At 44.0% G+C, this 17,563-nt stretch overlaps 2 protein-coding genes across 5 annotated transcripts in view; one reads left to right on the plus strand and one right to left on the minus strand.

Moving 5' to 3' along the window:
- Positions 1-17,563, plus strand: part of PAK5 (p21 (RAC1) activated kinase 5) — a 163,005-nt gene that overhangs the window by 4,544 nt on the left and 140,898 nt on the right. The window lies entirely within an intron of this gene.
- On the minus strand, positions 1,956-16,248 carry LOC128805827 (D-beta-hydroxybutyrate dehydrogenase, mitochondrial-like). The gene is made up of 4 exons (XM_053974789.1): positions 15,903-16,248; positions 8,438-8,590; positions 5,630-5,760; positions 1,956-3,111 (listed from the first exon to the last, which is right to left on the minus strand). Exons 1-4 carry the CDS (start codon positions 16,246-16,248, stop codon positions 2,764-2,766), a joined length of 978 nt encoding a protein of 325 aa, XP_053830764.1. The 3' UTR covers positions 1,956-2,763.

The following is a 17,563-nucleotide window of genomic DNA, read 5'->3' on the forward strand; positions in this document are numbered from 1 at the left end:
AGGCACTCCTCAGCCAGGGACGTGGCAAAGTAAAAAGGGATGGTGGGGCAGTCCAGCAAATCTGCAGCACGTGCTTCCCAGGTACCATATGGGCCAGGATGAGGGCTGGGATTCCTAGAGTCAGGGGAGCTTTCCAGTGCTACAGAGCAGAGCAGGAGTTCACTGAAGAGCTGACAGCTCTAGGAGTCCTCAGAGTTCATCACTGACTTGGTTAGCAAGGTTTGTTCAGTAAAACCTTCAGTTACTGATCCTGCAGCTTCTGTACCCTATGGCACTTGTGGAGGAGGGAATGCTGCACCCCTTCCATCACCATTTCCTATGAGGTTACACAGCCCAGGGATTCTTAAATGATTTCTGCTACTTATTTTCATGTTTACTTGTTTAACTCTTGTGGCTTGGAACACATAGAACTCAGTGGGAGGATTCCAGATGACTTCAGTGGGATGGTCTGTTAATAACAAACTGACTCTCTTTATTAGTTCTTTATCTGCAGATCATAATGTTAAAAAGCTGAGGGGCAGGAATAAAGATGATAATTTTGTAGCTGGTTTTCAGTTAGCTTCCAGGCTGATGGTTAGATGTCAATGAAAGCCTTATATGTCCCATCAGCTCTCACCCTGTCACTGTATCCTGTTTAAAATCCTATGCACTGCAAGTTCTCAGTTTTCAAGGTGAAGGAATAAATGTTCTGGAGTCTTTCTCATCTTATGTTACATGAGGCTACTGAAATATTGATCACATGCTTCACCCCATACCCAGCAAATAAAGAATTTCCAGTTGGAGGTTATTGTATGTCTGTGAGGCAGATCTGATGGTGCTGTCTCTCAGCAACTTAGTGCAGTAACTCTTAGAAATGCAAACAGAAGGGAGACAGTGTAATGGGGTAGAGATCAGCACTTGTACTCTGGGCCTGATGGAGAAACATCTGGGCTTCAAAGCTGCTTGTGGAGTCCAGTGCTGCTTACTGTGAGGAAGGGCAATCTGCACAAAGAACAGCTAAGGGCATGAAAGCAGTGCTTCCAAAGCAATGCAGGGCTGCTGAAATCCCTGAGGTCAAGCAGGGGGAACTCCTATACAAGAAATTGATTGGTTCAGTTGGAATAAGCCTCATTCCTGTTCCCTTGCTTGGCCTTGCTCAGTTGTGGTTAAATGAGGAGAGGGATGATAATTATCTGATTATCCTGCTATTGACAGTCTGTGGAACAGTTGGGAGCCCAGGCTTGTCCTCTTGCCAATGCCAGCTCCAGGGATGGGTTCATCATTTGGAAAGAGAAATAACATGTTCCACAATCTCTGACAGGTGCAGTGGCTGTTCCACTGCTGAGTGTACCAGGAGAGAGCCTGGAATTGTCACTCTGTGGGCTCATCTCGCCTGTGTTCTGATTCATACTGCCCAAATTACCTACCAGGAGAGAGCATAAATTTTCTCAGCAATTAATTAAATATGTTAGGAAAGACTTCCCAGGTACAGGGTGCAATTTCTGCTTCAGATGAAAAAGTTAACTGTGTCAACTTAAAGCAGTCTTTGATTTGTTAGAGGAGATCAGGTATGGGGGAAGCTAATGCTCAGTGCTGCTGCCCTGTATCTATCACTGCCACCACAGTTTATCCCAGCTCTTCTGGGATCTTTTGGTCCCAGAGTTCTTGGATTTTGTGCCATACCATAACCAAGTCAAATTTAAAACTGTATGTGTAAACCAGCAATCTTTTCCATGACAATTAGTAGGAGAGTTTTAATGGAGCTGCCATGATGAATTACTCTCGTAGAGAAATATTACTGTTTCCCTTTCCTGTTAGTAGGTATTCTTTTCTTCAGACCTTATTCCTTACAATAGCAGCCAAACCTGAATATGTTCTTTCTCAGCTCCGAGTATACTGATATGTCTCACGTCTCCTTGGTGTTTAGCTCTCTCACTATACTTCAGGTCAACACATCGATTAATCCAGACACTGGATAAAAGATAAGAGTTTATTTAGGATTAAATACTAATTTATAAATGGAATATATAACTTGTTTTCCGAAGTCTGTGATGTATTGGGTTTGTTATGGATTTATCCAGAACGCCTGCAAAAGGACTGAACTGTGGTTAGCCAAGACAATGTTTTCATATTATAATTTTATTATTCATAGAATCATAGAATGGTTTGGGTTGGAAAGGACGTTAGAGATCATCGAATTCCAGCTCCCTTGTTGTGGGCAGGAACATCTTTCACTAAACCAGGTTGCTTAGAGCTTCAAAACTTCCTAACTTGCTACAGCCATTTAACTCCATTCAAAGTATTTCGAGGTCCAATGCTCATTTCTGTGACTTTTCCATTAACCTCTTCCTATCACCCCTGAATAAATTGCTACTCAGGTTTCTACAAATAAGGGCTTTTCATCTCTGCTGTAATGACTTCAGGTTTACAGCTGCCCTGTAGGACATGCTCCATTTTGTCTGCATCATGTCTGTAACACAATAACCTGCTATTGCTTTAGAAAAAGATGTATTACATTTTCCAGGCAATAATGAAAGCAGCTTAAGTGGATGGGGTTTTTCCACAGGGGAGAGATAAAGTTACTTAAACAAATGATTTAATTTTACACGGGGTCCTGTATGTTTTTCCCTAGCAATCAGTGACAGTTCTGACTAGGGAGACTCCCCAAAGATTGTACTGGTTAATCAGTGTCACTGTACTGACACATGGGGGCATTAAATTCAGCTCTGACTTTCACGTTTTATAAACTGCCTCACCTGAGTCAGTGAATAGCACCACTGTAGGCTATGCAAGCTTTACTTTGCTCAGAGCATAAGACAGAACAGAATCCATCACAACAGTTGGGAACAAAGCACACACAAACACCAGGGCCTTCTCCTTCAGCTTCGCCACCATGTAACGTGCCTTGGGTGCAGGAGATGTTAGAGCATCCACCATAGCATCTACAACCTCATTGCCATTAGTGCTTCCCTCACTGAGGATGCTGTTGAAAAAGTTTGCCCGCTCTTGAACGTACTCCTTGTTGTAAACAGCCTTTTCCTCTTCACTCAGTTCATTCCAGATCTCTTCGGCACTGAGTGGTGGCTGAATTTTTGTAGAGCGCGCATAATTTCCTGGCTGGATAATACAGACCTGCAAGTGAGATATAGAACTTATCAAGGTGCAATCAGTCATTGTGAATTCAATTAAACACTATAGTCAGTAACACAGACAAAAAGCTCTCTACAGACAGCCAGAAAATGCTGCTTTGTTGAAATTTTAATGCTGGAAACTTGACTGAAATCAAATATATTCCTGTGAAATATTTAAGATTGCAGAGGTGCTTTATTCTGACTTCCTCATTTCGCTCTGATGTTAATGTTCTTGACTACTCAGCACACTCTCACAGAATGCAATAGAGCATCTTTGATTGCTGTACAATGCTTAATGGTGTAAATGTTTTGACAATATTGAGACAAAGCATTTCAGCATGACTTTGATGTCTCCAAAGTGGAATACTTTGGATTTTTCACTCAGTGGAGAACCCTACAATAATTTTTGACCCAATTTGGGACAAAAGGAGGTACCAAAGAAAATTATCATGTCCTGGGGAAAGAACTGCTGTTTTCTCCAAGTAGGTGTAATTAAAAGTAAACTAGGTCTTGTCAGTAAAGAACAGGGGGACCAAAGAGTCCTGCTCTGCCTCTCACTGAAACCATCATCAGATTTCTGTAGATTTGTGCACATAGATTTAAATGAAAGCACACAAGTCCTTTGCTGCTCCACGTTTTCTTTGTGTATTGCTGCTGTTCTACTCCCTTCTGAGTATTCCAGGGAGTTTTGGAGCAGGCTGAGCACTCACAGCACACATGCTGTTCCTCAGTTAGCAGCAGCCTTGTTCAAACTATTTGTAGATATGCAACATTAAAGCTCCGTGGCATTTAACTGACCTGATTTCTAAAGACTGCAACACAAGGTGAGGGAAACCCGTGCTGAGCTGTGTCAGAGACTTAGGGATCTGACAGGCATTCTTTGGGAAGTCTGTGATGACATAAAACCCTGATGCCTTCACTCAGCCAACCAGCCCAGCTGTGTCAGTCCCTGCCTGCTGACCTGCATGGTAACGGATTCGCTGCTCTCAGGAGGACTGGGGTGCAGGTCCTATGCACAGGGAGAAGGAAGGGATGCAGACTAACTCCAGCAGAGGGATGGTGTGCACAGCTGGAACAGCTTCATGCTGCCTCAAGCAGGTTTGTCACACAGCATCCTTGGGAGCTCTCCCTTCTGGTGCTATTGAAAAAAGTGTTTGGTATCAGCCAAATAATAAACTTCCCGCATTTATTGTTAAAAAAGAGGGTTTGGAAGCTTCCTTTTTTTGGAGTTGGCTTGGAGAGAAGGAGAGATGGCTTGGTTTTTGCCCTTCCCACATTTTCTGTAGCCTTTCTACTGGAAGACACACACTTTGTTTCCTGTAGGCTGTCAGCTTGCTTGGCCAGAGTTCAGTGGGACAGAGCCATAGCTCCATCTGCTCCTTGCCACCTCTGTGCAGCTTTCTCCTGAAAGGACAGACAGGGCAACAGAGCAGTGCAAGGGAGCACAGCAAAAAGGGACTGTGTATTTTGTAGGCTCTCCATAGGGCAGGTTCTCAGGCAAATGCCAGCCAGCATTTTGTATAAAGTGAGAAACAGAAAAATACCTCTCAAAGATACTCCAGAAATGTTTGTCAGCCTGGCTGACTCAGTTATGTGCTGGGACTATTGCAGAGGTGGAACAGGAAAAATCCCTAAACAACCAGAGTAGCTAACCTGTTAAACTAAGCCCTTCCATGCATTTGAGATTATCCTCAGCTAATCAGCAGAAATCCTCATCATGCTGTGTGGTATTAGGATGTGTAAAGTCACTTGTATTTTACAGCCCCTCATATTTATCTGACAGGGGTGGCTAATAGATGCATAGCTGTAATATTTTCCAACACAAAGCTTCTGATCAATGCTGTAAGTCTGTGTACATAAACAGTACACCAATGTAAACCTGACAGGTAAGACTTTGAGTGTTTGAGAAAAGTGTTTCAGCAGTAGAGTGACTCCAAGGAAAAAGCCCAGTGAAGCTACTTAGGGATCTAAGCTCCAGGTTTGACTATTAGAGTTGCTTAGGGCACTAAGAGCACTCTTAGAGCCTCTTAGGTTAAGAGAATAAAAACATAACTACTCTGCACAATGCTGTCTCTTGCAGTGCAGCTGTTCTCACAAAAAGCAAGGAGCTGCTGTTGTAAGAGGAAAGAAAGAACCCCTCAGGCAAGTGACAGGTCTCCTTCTGGCTGCACAGCACTCAGTGTCTGGGCTCTTTGCAGCCACCCAGGGAACATTTGGGTTCCTCACTGCTGGTGGGAGATTATGCAGGCCTGTGTCAGGCCTTCTTCACTGCAGAGGATGTGGAAGTTTCAGTGCTGATACACAGACTGTTACCCAGCAGCTTCTCAGAACCAAAAACATTCCCCAGGAGTGCTATTCCCAGTAATTTTCAGCTGACTGATTAGCCACAGAGAAACCACCTCTTTCCAAAAGGAAGCTGCACCCATGAATGCATTTCTGAGCTTTTATCTTTGTTACTTTGTTTCACATAACTCATTACATCACTTACCTGGTTTCCAGGTTCTTGTTACATCACTTACCTGGACACCAAACTTCTTCATTTCCAGTCTTAAAGCATCACAAAATTTTTCAATAGCTGCCTTGGTCATAGAATAAATGCCATTTCCCAGAGTAAAATAGGCAATGATGCTGGACATGAAAACAATACGTCCTGGAAAGAAAACAGTGCAAATAACATAACTTCACTCTCAGTCTTTAGCATGGAATTGATTTGCCTCAGTCTTGAGCTGCTAAGAATGCGGTGTTTAGCAGGAGACTGTTTTACTGCTCACTGTGCCAAAACTAGGCAATGTCAGTGTGCAGTCCCAGCACAGAGAGGCACTCAGCTCTGCTGAGCAGAAAATGTCACACAAAAATCTTCACCTAGTGACAGATGTTGGACTTGACAAAGTGTAACATATTCCCAGCTGCTTATTCCTTCTGAGCCTGAGATAGGATGAAAAAGATGGAAACAAAGCAGTGCCCTAAAGACTGAAAAACAGTAGTAAGAGACTGTGCTAGTAAGAGGAGAAGGACTGCAGAGGAGAGGGGAGGTGATTTTCCCTGAGGTGGATTATATGGTTACTAATATCAGTTTTTTCTGTGCTAATAATGTCTCTGCACTGAGACCAGGTTCTGTAACTTTGCATATAAAGTCCAAGCCAGAATGTACAGTGATAAGCTTCACCAAGGAAATGTGACTTGCCAAATATGTGCAGGTTTATAATACCTCACAATGATTTCCCTGATCTGTGCTGCCTTCCCGCCTTTCTAACTCCTGCTGAGTGCAGGCATGCCTTAAATAGCAGAGATTCCTCATGTGAGGCACTGGACTGTGGTTCATTTCCACTGTTTCCTTGTAAACTTCTGTCACATCGTCCTACCATGAGGTAAGGAATGTCTGAGTGTGGATATACAAATACCAGGGGTGAGGGAGAAGATGGTCTTGTCACTGACAATACAGAGAATGCAGCTGCACTCCTGCTGTTGCCACAGATGCAGATAACATCTGGGCCCCAGATCTCACCAAATGGAGTAGGGTTGGGGGATATCAAACGGTATCATGGGAATGCAGTGAAATCTGTCATTCTGAATCACAGCATCCCAAATAAATCTTATCTAGAGTAAGAGGAAAATAACTACCAGCTTGCTGATCAAGATGCCCTATCAGCTGGCCTGGCCAGCTGGAAAAGATATGGGGAAATGTTGCTCCTCTCAGGGTAGAATGTTTAAGTCCTAGGCTGAAGGGCATTACCTCCCTTTACAAGTATTAATACTTTTGAAGTGTTTCTTGGAATAGGTGCACATCCATGGCAGTAAGCAATGGGTAGGATGACCTCTGTCTCATTTGTCCAGTAGCTGAGTGGTCTGGGGCTCACACCCAGGATGTGGGACACCTCATTTAACTTCTCTTTAAAGTGCCTAAGGGAATTGAAACTCAGCTTCCCCAGGAAAATGCTCCAATGTAATTCAAGCTTTTCATTTGGAGAGGTCACTTGCTGCCCCCAAACACATAAGCTTTAGCTGTCCTGGTTGTTCCTGCAAGGAATGCGACACCTAATCTAGGATTCTTCCTGGGATTCTTCCTAGAATGCCTTGGCCTCCTCTCCTACACTCAGTACTTGGAAACTGAGTGCAGGAGTTAATCAAGGGAACACTGACAGCCCTGGGAGAGATACAAAATGTTCCTTTGAGCTAAGGTGTGTGTGCAGCCATCCAGACCCAAACCTTCTAAAGGTTATGCATGTGCTTAATATTGCATGCACTGTTAGTCCCTTTTGCTTCAAAGTAACCCTGTGCAATTCATGGGGTTAGAGAAATGCCTCTGGTGGATCAGCATCACAGAGTTTCAGCAGTAAGCAGGACATGACAGGGAAAAGAGATGTCTCCCTGTGTAATGGCCACATAACACACTCACTGGGTACACACAATAGCACATTCTTCTACAAAAACACATCCAGGTTTCTTTCTTCTTGTGTCAGAATGTCATCTATCAAAGGCAGCCAAGCAGAAAGAAGCAGAATAGCCCAAAAAAAGGGGGATGCTTTAATCTTACCAAGTTTGTGTAGCAGTGACACCTGGGGTTTCCAGGTGAAACCTACCCCTTCCTGTGCTTGATGCTGCACAAATCCTCACCCTAAAGAGCCTACAGCCAGAACAGACAAGGAAGAGGGGATCTTCCTCCTCAGACATGGATGGAGACAGGTAGGGAACAAACTGCAAAGCACCCAAGACATGCTGCCATGCTGCAGAGGGCTATTAAACATTTACTTCTCAGAAAGAAGGATAAAGCCCACATGTAGGGAGGTTCATGCAAATACATATACCCCACTGGATACCCATGCACCTCTACATACTTGAAGCTTCCTGCCCAAGGTCACAGAGGCTCCACAGAGGTGGAATTGGAAGGTGGATGTCTCTAGTTCACCTCTGTAGGGTCATTCCTCCTCTCCTAATTGCCAAATAAAATTGTAAAGCCTAAATAATAAAATTAGGCAATTTAATGGATCTTTGTGTTTTCTGGTTGTCAGTGCTTAAAAAGGCTTGCCTAGGCTTAATGATCTATGGTAAACATTCTTCCTCTTTTTTGAGCCCAACACTGAGAGAAATCCTTATTTATAAATACTTTTTTTTCTATGTGCTGCAAAGACAAAAACTTTAAGGATATTTTTTCCCTTTACAGCTTCACCCTCTTTTCAGGATCAAGTTGCTCTTTCAGGCCACACAGAAGGAGGCTGTCATTTCAGTTTAATGAAAGACAATTAAAGCCTCTTTTATAGATGTTACATTACCCTGATTATAGTAAGCTAATTATTCTACAACTCTAAATAACAGTGGATTAGCATTACCCTTGTATTTCCTTAGAAGGGGAAGAAAAGCCAGAGTTGTCCTGATGCTCCCAAGGATATTCACATCTGCAAATTTTTCATATGTCTCCATAGGCAGCCACCCTGTCTCACCAAATGTTGATATTCCTGCATTGTTGACAAGGCCCCAGAAACCTATAGAAGAGAAATGACTCAGCAAGCACCTTTAACTGCAAAGTAACCACTGTTAGATAACAAAGCAACACCACGGATTCGGACCCTTGAAAGAAACTGTATAGTTTTGTAACACCTTTGTCTTTTCCATTTTAAGGTGCAGGTGTGTTTTGTTTAGTGAAGGAATGCCATTGTGGCCATAATCTGGGCTAAATGGAATCACAGAATAGTTTGGGTTGGAAAAGCCCTTAAAGATCATCCAGTTCTACCCTCCCTCCCATGGTCAGGGACACCTTTCCTTTAAGTCTCAGTGCTATTTAATAATTGCTCACTTTATAGTTGTCTTAAGATATTTATGAATAACATGATCTGGGAGACTACATCTTACTGCCAATGTGGTATACCATTATATTTTAATTACTTTAATCCCACTGTGTGCTATGAGCAGCTTTGTGAAAATTATATTAAGTGGTCTAAAGGCTAAGGCGTACTATTTTCAAAGTGCCTGACTAATTTAAGAGCCTAAGTCTTGCATCTTTTTCCAAGATTTGAGCTCTGATTTCCTCTGAAATCAGCCACAATCAGGTACATGGCTGCAACATTGGGTAAAATAATCAAGCAGGGTCAGAAGCTACAATATTTTTAAAATTTTGTACTTTTGAACAACTTTTTTGCCCATGTAATGACAGGTTTTGGTGCTAAGGAGAAAAATGTCAGTGTTTACAAGCAGAAGGGTGTTGGCAGTGCCGCTTGCTGTGCCCAAGCTCAGTGACAGGAAGCTGAAGCCCTTCGGCCCAAAGGCACAGCAGGTCTCCTGTGAGCCAGCACTAACAGTGCTAACAAGCTGTGCTGTGGAATGCTGTGTTGGAGCAGGGAACGCTCGCAGGCTGCAGCTCACACGCTGTCCAAATGCTGATGAAGCTGTGCTGGCTTGTGCCTGCCTGCACAGCCCCTAACTGTGGATGGCCAGCAAAGCAGGGAGTGACACAGTGCTTTTGGAAACATATCTGTTCCTGTCCTCAGTCCTCAATGACAGCATCTCGAGGGTGACAGCAGCGTAACTGAGGAGTACCAGGGCAGCCTGACTGGCACTGAAACAGCTGAATTTGCAGCTTACTTCTGCCAGCCTTGACAATTTTGCTCATGCATTTCTTTTAAGGAATCCTTGTAGGTGTCCAAGGCAAATAATTGTTTTGTCATGCCTTCTACAGGATCTCTGAGCCTGGGTTTCTGGAGAGGCAGAGCAGGTTTTAGTGACTCTCTTCCCCTGGATACATGAGTTTGGGGCAGGGGTGATGCTGACCCAGCTGTAGCTTCCTGTACCTGTGGCAGCAGAGTTATTCTCAGGAGACTTTTGATCACCTTAGTCAAGGCACTGCGGAAACCTTTGGCCTGAATCCTTTTCTTTCCGATCTTCTCTGACAAAACTACTGCAATAATTTCATGGTATCTTGAAATACCCATTTCTCATGGGTCCTTCCAGAGCCCCGCCAAGAAGTGCCAGTATCAGATTTCATTCAGAACAGTAGTTAGAGATGAAACAGAATTTTTTTTTAATTAGTTTGTAAAGCAGACCTCTGTAAGCTTTTATAACATATATACACTTGTTTTACCTAATGAAATTGGTCTTTAAACAGAGAAAGAAACTGATTTATTTTTGTGAATGTCTCATTTGCAGGGCAAAACACTCAAAATTAAGAATTTGCCACACAGAACTTGGGTAACTCCATCCTCCAAAGAGAATCAATCACTATTCAGTAGCCTGTCAGCCAGCAATCCTTGACACTAGACCCCTCTTAAAACTTCAGTTGCAGACAGACTGCTGCCCTAGTAATACAACAGTTTCCTCTGGATTCACTTTTTTTCCATGGCCCCAAATGTTAGCAGGCAGAGGAGAGAAAATGGACTTAAAAATTAGCCATGGAATTGGGCATCCTAGACTTCCTTCTTGCACCCTCCACTGCCCTCTTTTTCCATGTCTTTCCATCATTCTCTGGCTCTATTTCTCCATCTTAAAATGGAACCCAGCCCCATGGGACTTACCTCCCCATAAAATGCTTCCAGATCAATGGCTTAGAGAGCCCTCTGTAGAAGCTAATTATCAATATTTTTGTACTTGCACATGATCCACTCTGCAGATGGGCTGAGCGATTGCACACCCCATCTGTTTCTGCTCAAAGCTGGAGGTTTCTGTACTCAGGGTTATTTTTATATAACCTAACTCTAACACAACCCAAATTAAAGCCCAACATCACTGCAAAAGCTGCTTTCTGATATTTTCAGCTTTACCTTTTCTAATTAAAAAAAGTCATTTTGCTTCTGCCACTGATCCCTGTGCAGCACAGCAAGAACACTTGCTTCATATACACCTAATTTCATCAGGCTTTCAGAAATACAGCCATTAATCTTTAGACAATTGATTTTCTTCTTCTTTCTCTAAACTGTGAAATCCAGAATTTAGCTTGCAAGGCTTAAGTTTTCTCTCCAACCATTGCCTCATGTGCTTCAAAGCATCTGGGTGCCTGCTGGTGAGGCCAGCCTGTGTATTTTGTGTATCTGGGAGCTCACAAAATAATGGCTCTGTCCTTCTGTGTAGCGGCCAAATCAAAAGCCATGAGGAGAAAAATTGGCCTGAGTTAAAGTAAAACAGACTTGAGTTTAACCTTTAAGTTAAACACAAATAGACACTTTGGACCAAGTCAGCTCAAAACACTTAGTTTGCCCTCAAGCAAAACATACTGTTTCTTAGAACATTTTGGCATTCCCAAATGGGAAATGTTCTGATATTTTCCAGAATGTTTCCTGCCACTTTGTTTAGTTGAATCAATTCACAAAATTCCACCCAAGTAGCAAACAGTTCATTATTCCCTTATGCTACTTTCTAAGAATATTTCCTGCTTCCTGAGAAACAACCTGCCCATCTCTGTATTCAGAGTACTTGAATCTGGTTTGCTCTTTCTTTCCTGAAATGCTTGCGGTAAAAATTAATGCTATAAATGTACATTCAAAATATATTGTAAATTTGCTTAGCCAAATGCAGCTCAGGTAGCCTAAAAAATACAGAAGAAAATCCCGAAGGACAAGGCACAAGAATTAAACAGCTGAAGGAGAGTGATGCTGCATTTCCTCAGTGTCCAGGCAGAGCCACATTTGGAAAAAGCAGGTGATGTTTGGTGTGTTTAGACTGTCAAAACAGAACTCAGTCCAAACACAGTTCATGAAGAGAGGTGTTAGACTATGCTACAGCAGGCAGGGAAAAAATAAACTGGAAAGCAGGACTGGATGTCACAGAGATTTTCATTGATCTCTGTGTTGGGAAAATGGATCCTGGCAACAAAGATTAAAAGATACAGCCATGGATCTAAAAATCACATTATAAACTGAACTTAAGATTAGTGAGGCTTTCTAGAGAACAGTAGCTCTCGTATAAGCCCGATAATTTCTACTTCACAACATGGTGACCAAAAGGCACATATCCAAAGTCCTTATTTAGGCCCAAAAGATATGTGGTATTTTTTCCAAAAACTCTTAAAATCCTCTTCCTATTAAAGTTAGTCCAGCTGCAGGTGTGCAAAACCTTTTGAAAATCAGGTTGTTTCTGTATTGGTGCCAACACTCAGATAATACCTGAATTCTACCACACACTGTAAATTCCAACAGGTATTCTTGGGATCACTGATCTTTAGAGTTTCTCCTTTAAGTCTGAGCCCATATGAAAATGACAGGGTCTTTTCTGATAGATTCCAGACCAATACTAAAGGAAACTAAGCAGTGCAGGGTAGTAGCAGGCCAGATGAGATTCCTGAGTTATATTTACATCCATTTATGAGTCATCATCCTTTGCTTGGAATATTATACTGAAATTCTCTTCACTGTAAGGATAATCTATTTCTATAGGGAGTCTGGACTAAAATATTGTACCATGTTTGAATTCCATGAATACAAGATCATAATTAAGCATAAAAGAGTACTTAAAAACCTTTGAGTAGGAAGTGGGACTAAAACTAATATCCCTCCATTCCAGCTAGGTAATGTCACCCACTCATAGCAGGCAAGAAAAGGAAAAGAAATTCTGATTTGAAACAGAAGAAAATCAGAAAAATTCTGAGGCTTGCTGTAGAGCCTAATAGAATTGTAAATCACCATGCTCTGAAGTCCCATTCTATTTCTTATTGGCTTTGGATTTCTACTCTTGTATAACGGAGAGAGAGAAGATAATGAGGAGCTTGGGCTAGTTATGGTTATAGCATATAGGAACTGTAGGGAGAATTGTATTTTATTCCTGATACTCTGATTTTATTCTGATATTCTACACATTTTTGTGTACATTTTATACTGAATAGTCTACTTAAATTAGAAAGTCTCTTTTAGTCTTTTGTAAGTCTACTTATCCTGGGCGCAGGAAAAAGGCAGATGAAGGTGATTTAAAAGAAAGCATATCTGCCAAAAAGCCCTATTTGTCTGAGATGCATAGTCCATGGGATCCATAGTCCATGACACTGTAATCATAAAGAATATTTAATGTTTACCAGGATTTACTCTGAACTACCTAAACACAGGCATGCAAAAACCAATCATCATTTAACTGCTTTCTCTTCATTTTCTTCCAGCTTCTGAGGTTTTATTCAGAGTCCATGACCTTTGCACTTTTACCATTAGGCCTGGGATTATTGAAGTGACTATTTCTGGAATGATACAGGAATGTTTTGGTGATCAGAATTTAGAAGTCCAGCACCAATATGATGTACTTAACATCTTTCATACCTGTGTGAAACTGATTACAGTTAAAATGGCAAAAAAGGAGGGAGCAATCCCTAAGCAATACCTAGTGGTTCTCAGGGACAGGTTCCTCTTCAGTTTCTGTGAGGAATTGCTGAACAGAATTCTCCTGTTCTGAGGGAGGGGGAAGGAGAAAGAAAGAAAACTGTACCTTAGTATTTACAAGCTCAGAACACTGCCTGCAGTTACTTAAAAGGTGGATGTTTTCACAGCTTTTAAACAACATAATGCATGATCTACTGTAACCTTCAGCACAATCCACTGGATTTCTACATCAGTTTGAGCTGATGTAGGAATCAGCTTGTGCAAAAATCAAAAGCAGACTTTTTTATCTGTCCAGTGCTTATTTCCAACAGTCTACTTGACTCACCACCCACTCTTTGCTCTCCTCATTACAAATGTCTGAGCTGCATTTGATTTCCACTTTGGTCAGGACTCTGTTGTAGGCCCTGGATGCTGCTGTCTATGATCCACCAGGGAAAATGTCCTAAAGTTTCACCACAGAGGGTTGTTTAACTGGTGGGACACTGAGGCACATGCTTTGGGTAGCAGGTAACATGTTCTGTGTAGTTACATACTTTTCTTACCTTCTAGGTTCTTTCAGAACATACATGCAATTACAAATGGTTCAGAATTATCTTTCCTAATGAAAAAGAATTTAATTGAACACAATCTTTGACCCAAATATAAAAAAATTACAATTCCTGTATTTAATAAATAAATTGGTTAATATGAGAGCTAGCCTCCTGTTTAATCATGAAACTGAAACTGTTTCTATAAAGGTAAAATACTAAAGAAAACAACATATCTATTTTCAGAGGTGCCAAGAGCGAACACTCCTGAAGTATTTTCCTTACAGTCTGCATGAGCATTGCCACAGTTTCCTTACAGTTGAGATAAAAATATTTGTGCCCCTCTATTTTTGAAATTATGAAGAAGACTTGTAATCTTAGTCCATTAACAGCAGACATTAAAATAACTCCTTTGCTTCTTCTTATTAAATAAAAGGAAGAATACTTGATAAATGTGAGTTTCCCCATGTGGCCTATGTGCTACCTGGATCTATAAAACTATTTTTTCCTTGCTGCCTTTGCAGAATACCCTCAAAATTCTGCAGCAGCAGAGCTGCTGGAAAAAGGTTTCATAAAATGTGTGTGATTGCCCAGGCCAGTGTGGCTGGTGTGAGGGCCCAAGTGCCAGACCAGAAGCAGCACTGTATACATGCTGTGTGTCTGCTGCATTCCTCACCAGCCGTGCCGAGAGTCTGGATGGGCCTGCAATTGCTCTGAAGGCACATGCACAGTCTGTAAGCAGCAAGGACAACCCACGAGTTAGTGCTGACTCTGGGCTCCAGGGTCTACGTGGGAGCACGACCACGACCACAAGCACGGCAGGACAGCATAAGCTGTTGGAATTGCAGGATAAATTATGTGAAACCCGGAGTTCCAAGTGACCTGGTCCCCAGGGAGCCTTTAAGGGCTTCTGGGAGATACTTGTGTTTATCTGTAGGTTGAGAAAAGGCCTGAGAGGGGAAGGCTCTGCCTTTTAATAAGATAAAGTCAAGATCAACCATAAATACATGTGCTTAATGAGCAATGTCCAGGCTTTATGTTCCTTCACTTCTCATTCCATCCCCTTCCCAATGAGATAATGAGCCAAGTAGGCAGAGACCTTGCATTTCCTTATCTCTCTGTGTGCCCCATTCTCCACTTTTATTCCCTGTATGAGCAGGAACTGTTTGTCTGTGATTTGGAGGGAATCTCTCTTCTGAGCCTGAGGAAATCTGCTCTGCACCAAGTGTATCCCAGAATTACACCCTACAGTCCCAGTGGGAAAGGAGGTAACTGTGGCCCCATCACCTGTGCTGTGTCATGCGTGCTTAAGGGATAACCCAGGATTTAGGTTGTCTACAATTATTCTGGAGCTAAGTCTATCCATTCCCCTGGGTGCACACTCCCTGTAGGGTGTATAATTGACACGCTTCCCTTTCAGTAACCTCTCCAGGGACTAGCTTGACAAACCTCAAATGGTTCAAAGAAGCAGCTGCTTTGGTATGGCACAGCAACTGACCTTGCTGCGTATCTTGTTCTGTTTCTCCTTTCACAAGTCATGCCCAGAAAGGCATCAGTCCCATCCCTCCAATGCCTGCACAGTTGTTCTGCGCTTTCTCTGCCGTTTGTGCTTTTGGGTACCTACAGAGGGGCTCCAGGCACGCCCTACTCGGGGAGTTCCTCTCCCGATGGAAAGGTGAAGCTCCCCGGTGGCACACTGGGCAACGCACCCGCTTTACATCGTCGGCACCTTCGGACAGGCCCCAGTCCGTGTACGCACCAAGGGATTTTTAATAAAATCCTGTCGTCCTTACCAATAGCGGTAAGCGCACCTAGCCCATCAGTGACGGTGCTCGCTACCCTCACGCTGTGACAGTCCAGCTGACCCTCTCAGGCAGCTGCCCGGCAGCAGTCCCGGGCGAACCGAGCCGCCCACTTGGCGACACCGTGTCCGCCGGTGCCTGAGCTGCCGCTCCCCCGCCCGCGGCCGCCCCGCCGCTCACCTCGCTCGGGCAGGTGGCTGAGCACCAGCTCCTTGGCGGCGCGTACGTCGCGGGCGCGGGTCACATCGAGCCGCAGGACGCGCAGGCGGCCGGCGCCGCCCGCCTCCCGCTGCAGCCGCCGCGCTCCGTCCCCGCCGGGGCACAGGCAGCCGGCGAATACGGTGAAGCCGAGGCGGTAGAGCCGGAGCGCCAGCAGGTGCCCGAAGCCGCTGTCACAGCCCGTGATGAGCACGGCCCGCCCGGCCGGCTCCAGCCGCGCCGCCCCGCGCCGGCACAGCCGCGCCAGCGGCAGCAGCAGCAGCAGCAGGAGAAGGAGCAGGAGCAGGAGTGGGGCCGCTGCCCACATCCCGCCCGCACCGCCACAGCCCCCCTGTCTGGCAGCGAGGAAGGAACGCAAACCTGCGGGCAGCGCTCTTTCCGCCCGGCATCCCCTCCCCAGAACAGCTGCCGCCCGCAGGCACCGCCCCGCCCCGCGGCGCACGGGGAGCCGGGGATCGCGCTCCAGCCGCTCCAGCCCCTGCGGGCGGCGGCACGCTGGGGAAATCCAGGCCTTGGAAGGGGTTTCTCCCCACCGGGGTCTCCCCCAGTTTTAGTTCCCAAAAGAAAGCGCAGGCTGGAAGCATCATACCGTGATCAGCTGGAGCTGCTCTGGCGAAAGGGAGCTGGGTTATGCCGAGATCCAGCGGTATGGACAGTTCAGCTTCCCTGCTCAGCTAAGTTTATACCGTCCCGCCAGTTCAGACTGACCGCAGGGCACACATGAAAGCAGCCATGAGTGTTTCTAGATCGGTCAGGTGGGGATTTCTAAACCAGCTGTATTATTATGTTATAGTTGCTGTATCTTATGTTATATATTACGTTGCAGTATTAAATTGATGTGGGTTTTTTATGACTCAGGTCTATGACTCTTGTTATCTCAAGGGTGCCTACATTAGCCCAAGGTGAAGGAAATGTCACTTTCTTGTAGGCTAAAGTGACAGTTATACATTGGTGAAAAAAAGATCCCTGAGAGCTACGATTACAGGAGAAATGTGATTAGACAGAGTTTTCTCTGCCCTTTCTTTTATCTGAGCAACTCTCCAGGCAGCTATTGAAAGTGATACTATGTCATATTGCCTCCTCTGAGTAAAATGAAATGACTGAAAGAACCAGATGCCTTTATTAATTGTGATTTAAAGTTGGCTTGTGAAAAATACAAAGGGGGCAGTCATTCATTGACATATACACAGCAGTAGAGGAAGCAGCAGGTCTTAACACACACAGAGAAGGTTCCAAATATTTGCTTAAACTACATACCTCTGGCTCTCCAGTCAGCCCTGTTTATATTTAGTGAACAACCTGTATCTGGTTGTGGCAGATGGGTTTCTGAACTGGTGTTGCCCTGCTGTCCAGGAGTCTCCAGAAATTGTGTGGTCCCTACAGTCAGCTGTGTTTTGTGTTTGCTTGGGGATACCTTTGCACTGACATAGAGATTTTAATGGCATCCGAAGGAAAAAGGGAATAATTATTGTTTAATTTGCTTTTCCAGGGCCCAAGGCATTCCTGTGCTTTTACTCTCGCTGCCTGCACCTCTGCCTAGATTTATTTCGGCTTTAAATTGTTCAGTACTCTCCCTCTCTTCTGCACAGCTCAGCTCTCCATAGGCATTGCATAATAGGACT

The sequence above is a fragment of the Vidua macroura genome, chromosome 3 (genome assembly GCF_024509145.1).
Source record: "Vidua macroura isolate BioBank_ID:100142 chromosome 3, ASM2450914v1, whole genome shotgun sequence".
In the NCBI taxonomy this organism is placed as follows: Eukaryota; Metazoa; Chordata; class Aves; order Passeriformes; family Viduidae; genus Vidua; species Vidua macroura.

Excerpts from the sequence above, each read along its gene's own strand:
- LOC128805827 (XM_053974789.1), bottom strand. The coding sequence starts at position 16,248 with ATGTGGGCAGCGGCCCCACTCCTGCTCCTGCTCCTTCTCCTGCTGCTG. Across the intron at positions 8,591-15,902 it reads CAGCCACCTGCCCGAGCGAG|GTTTCTGGGGCCTTGTCAAC; the intron begins GTGAGCGGCGGG and ends TCTCTTCTATAG. Across the intron at positions 3,112-5,629 it reads TGAAGAAGTTTGGTGTCCAG|GTCTGTATTATCCAGCCAGG; the intron begins GTAAGTGATGTA and ends TCTCACTTGCAG.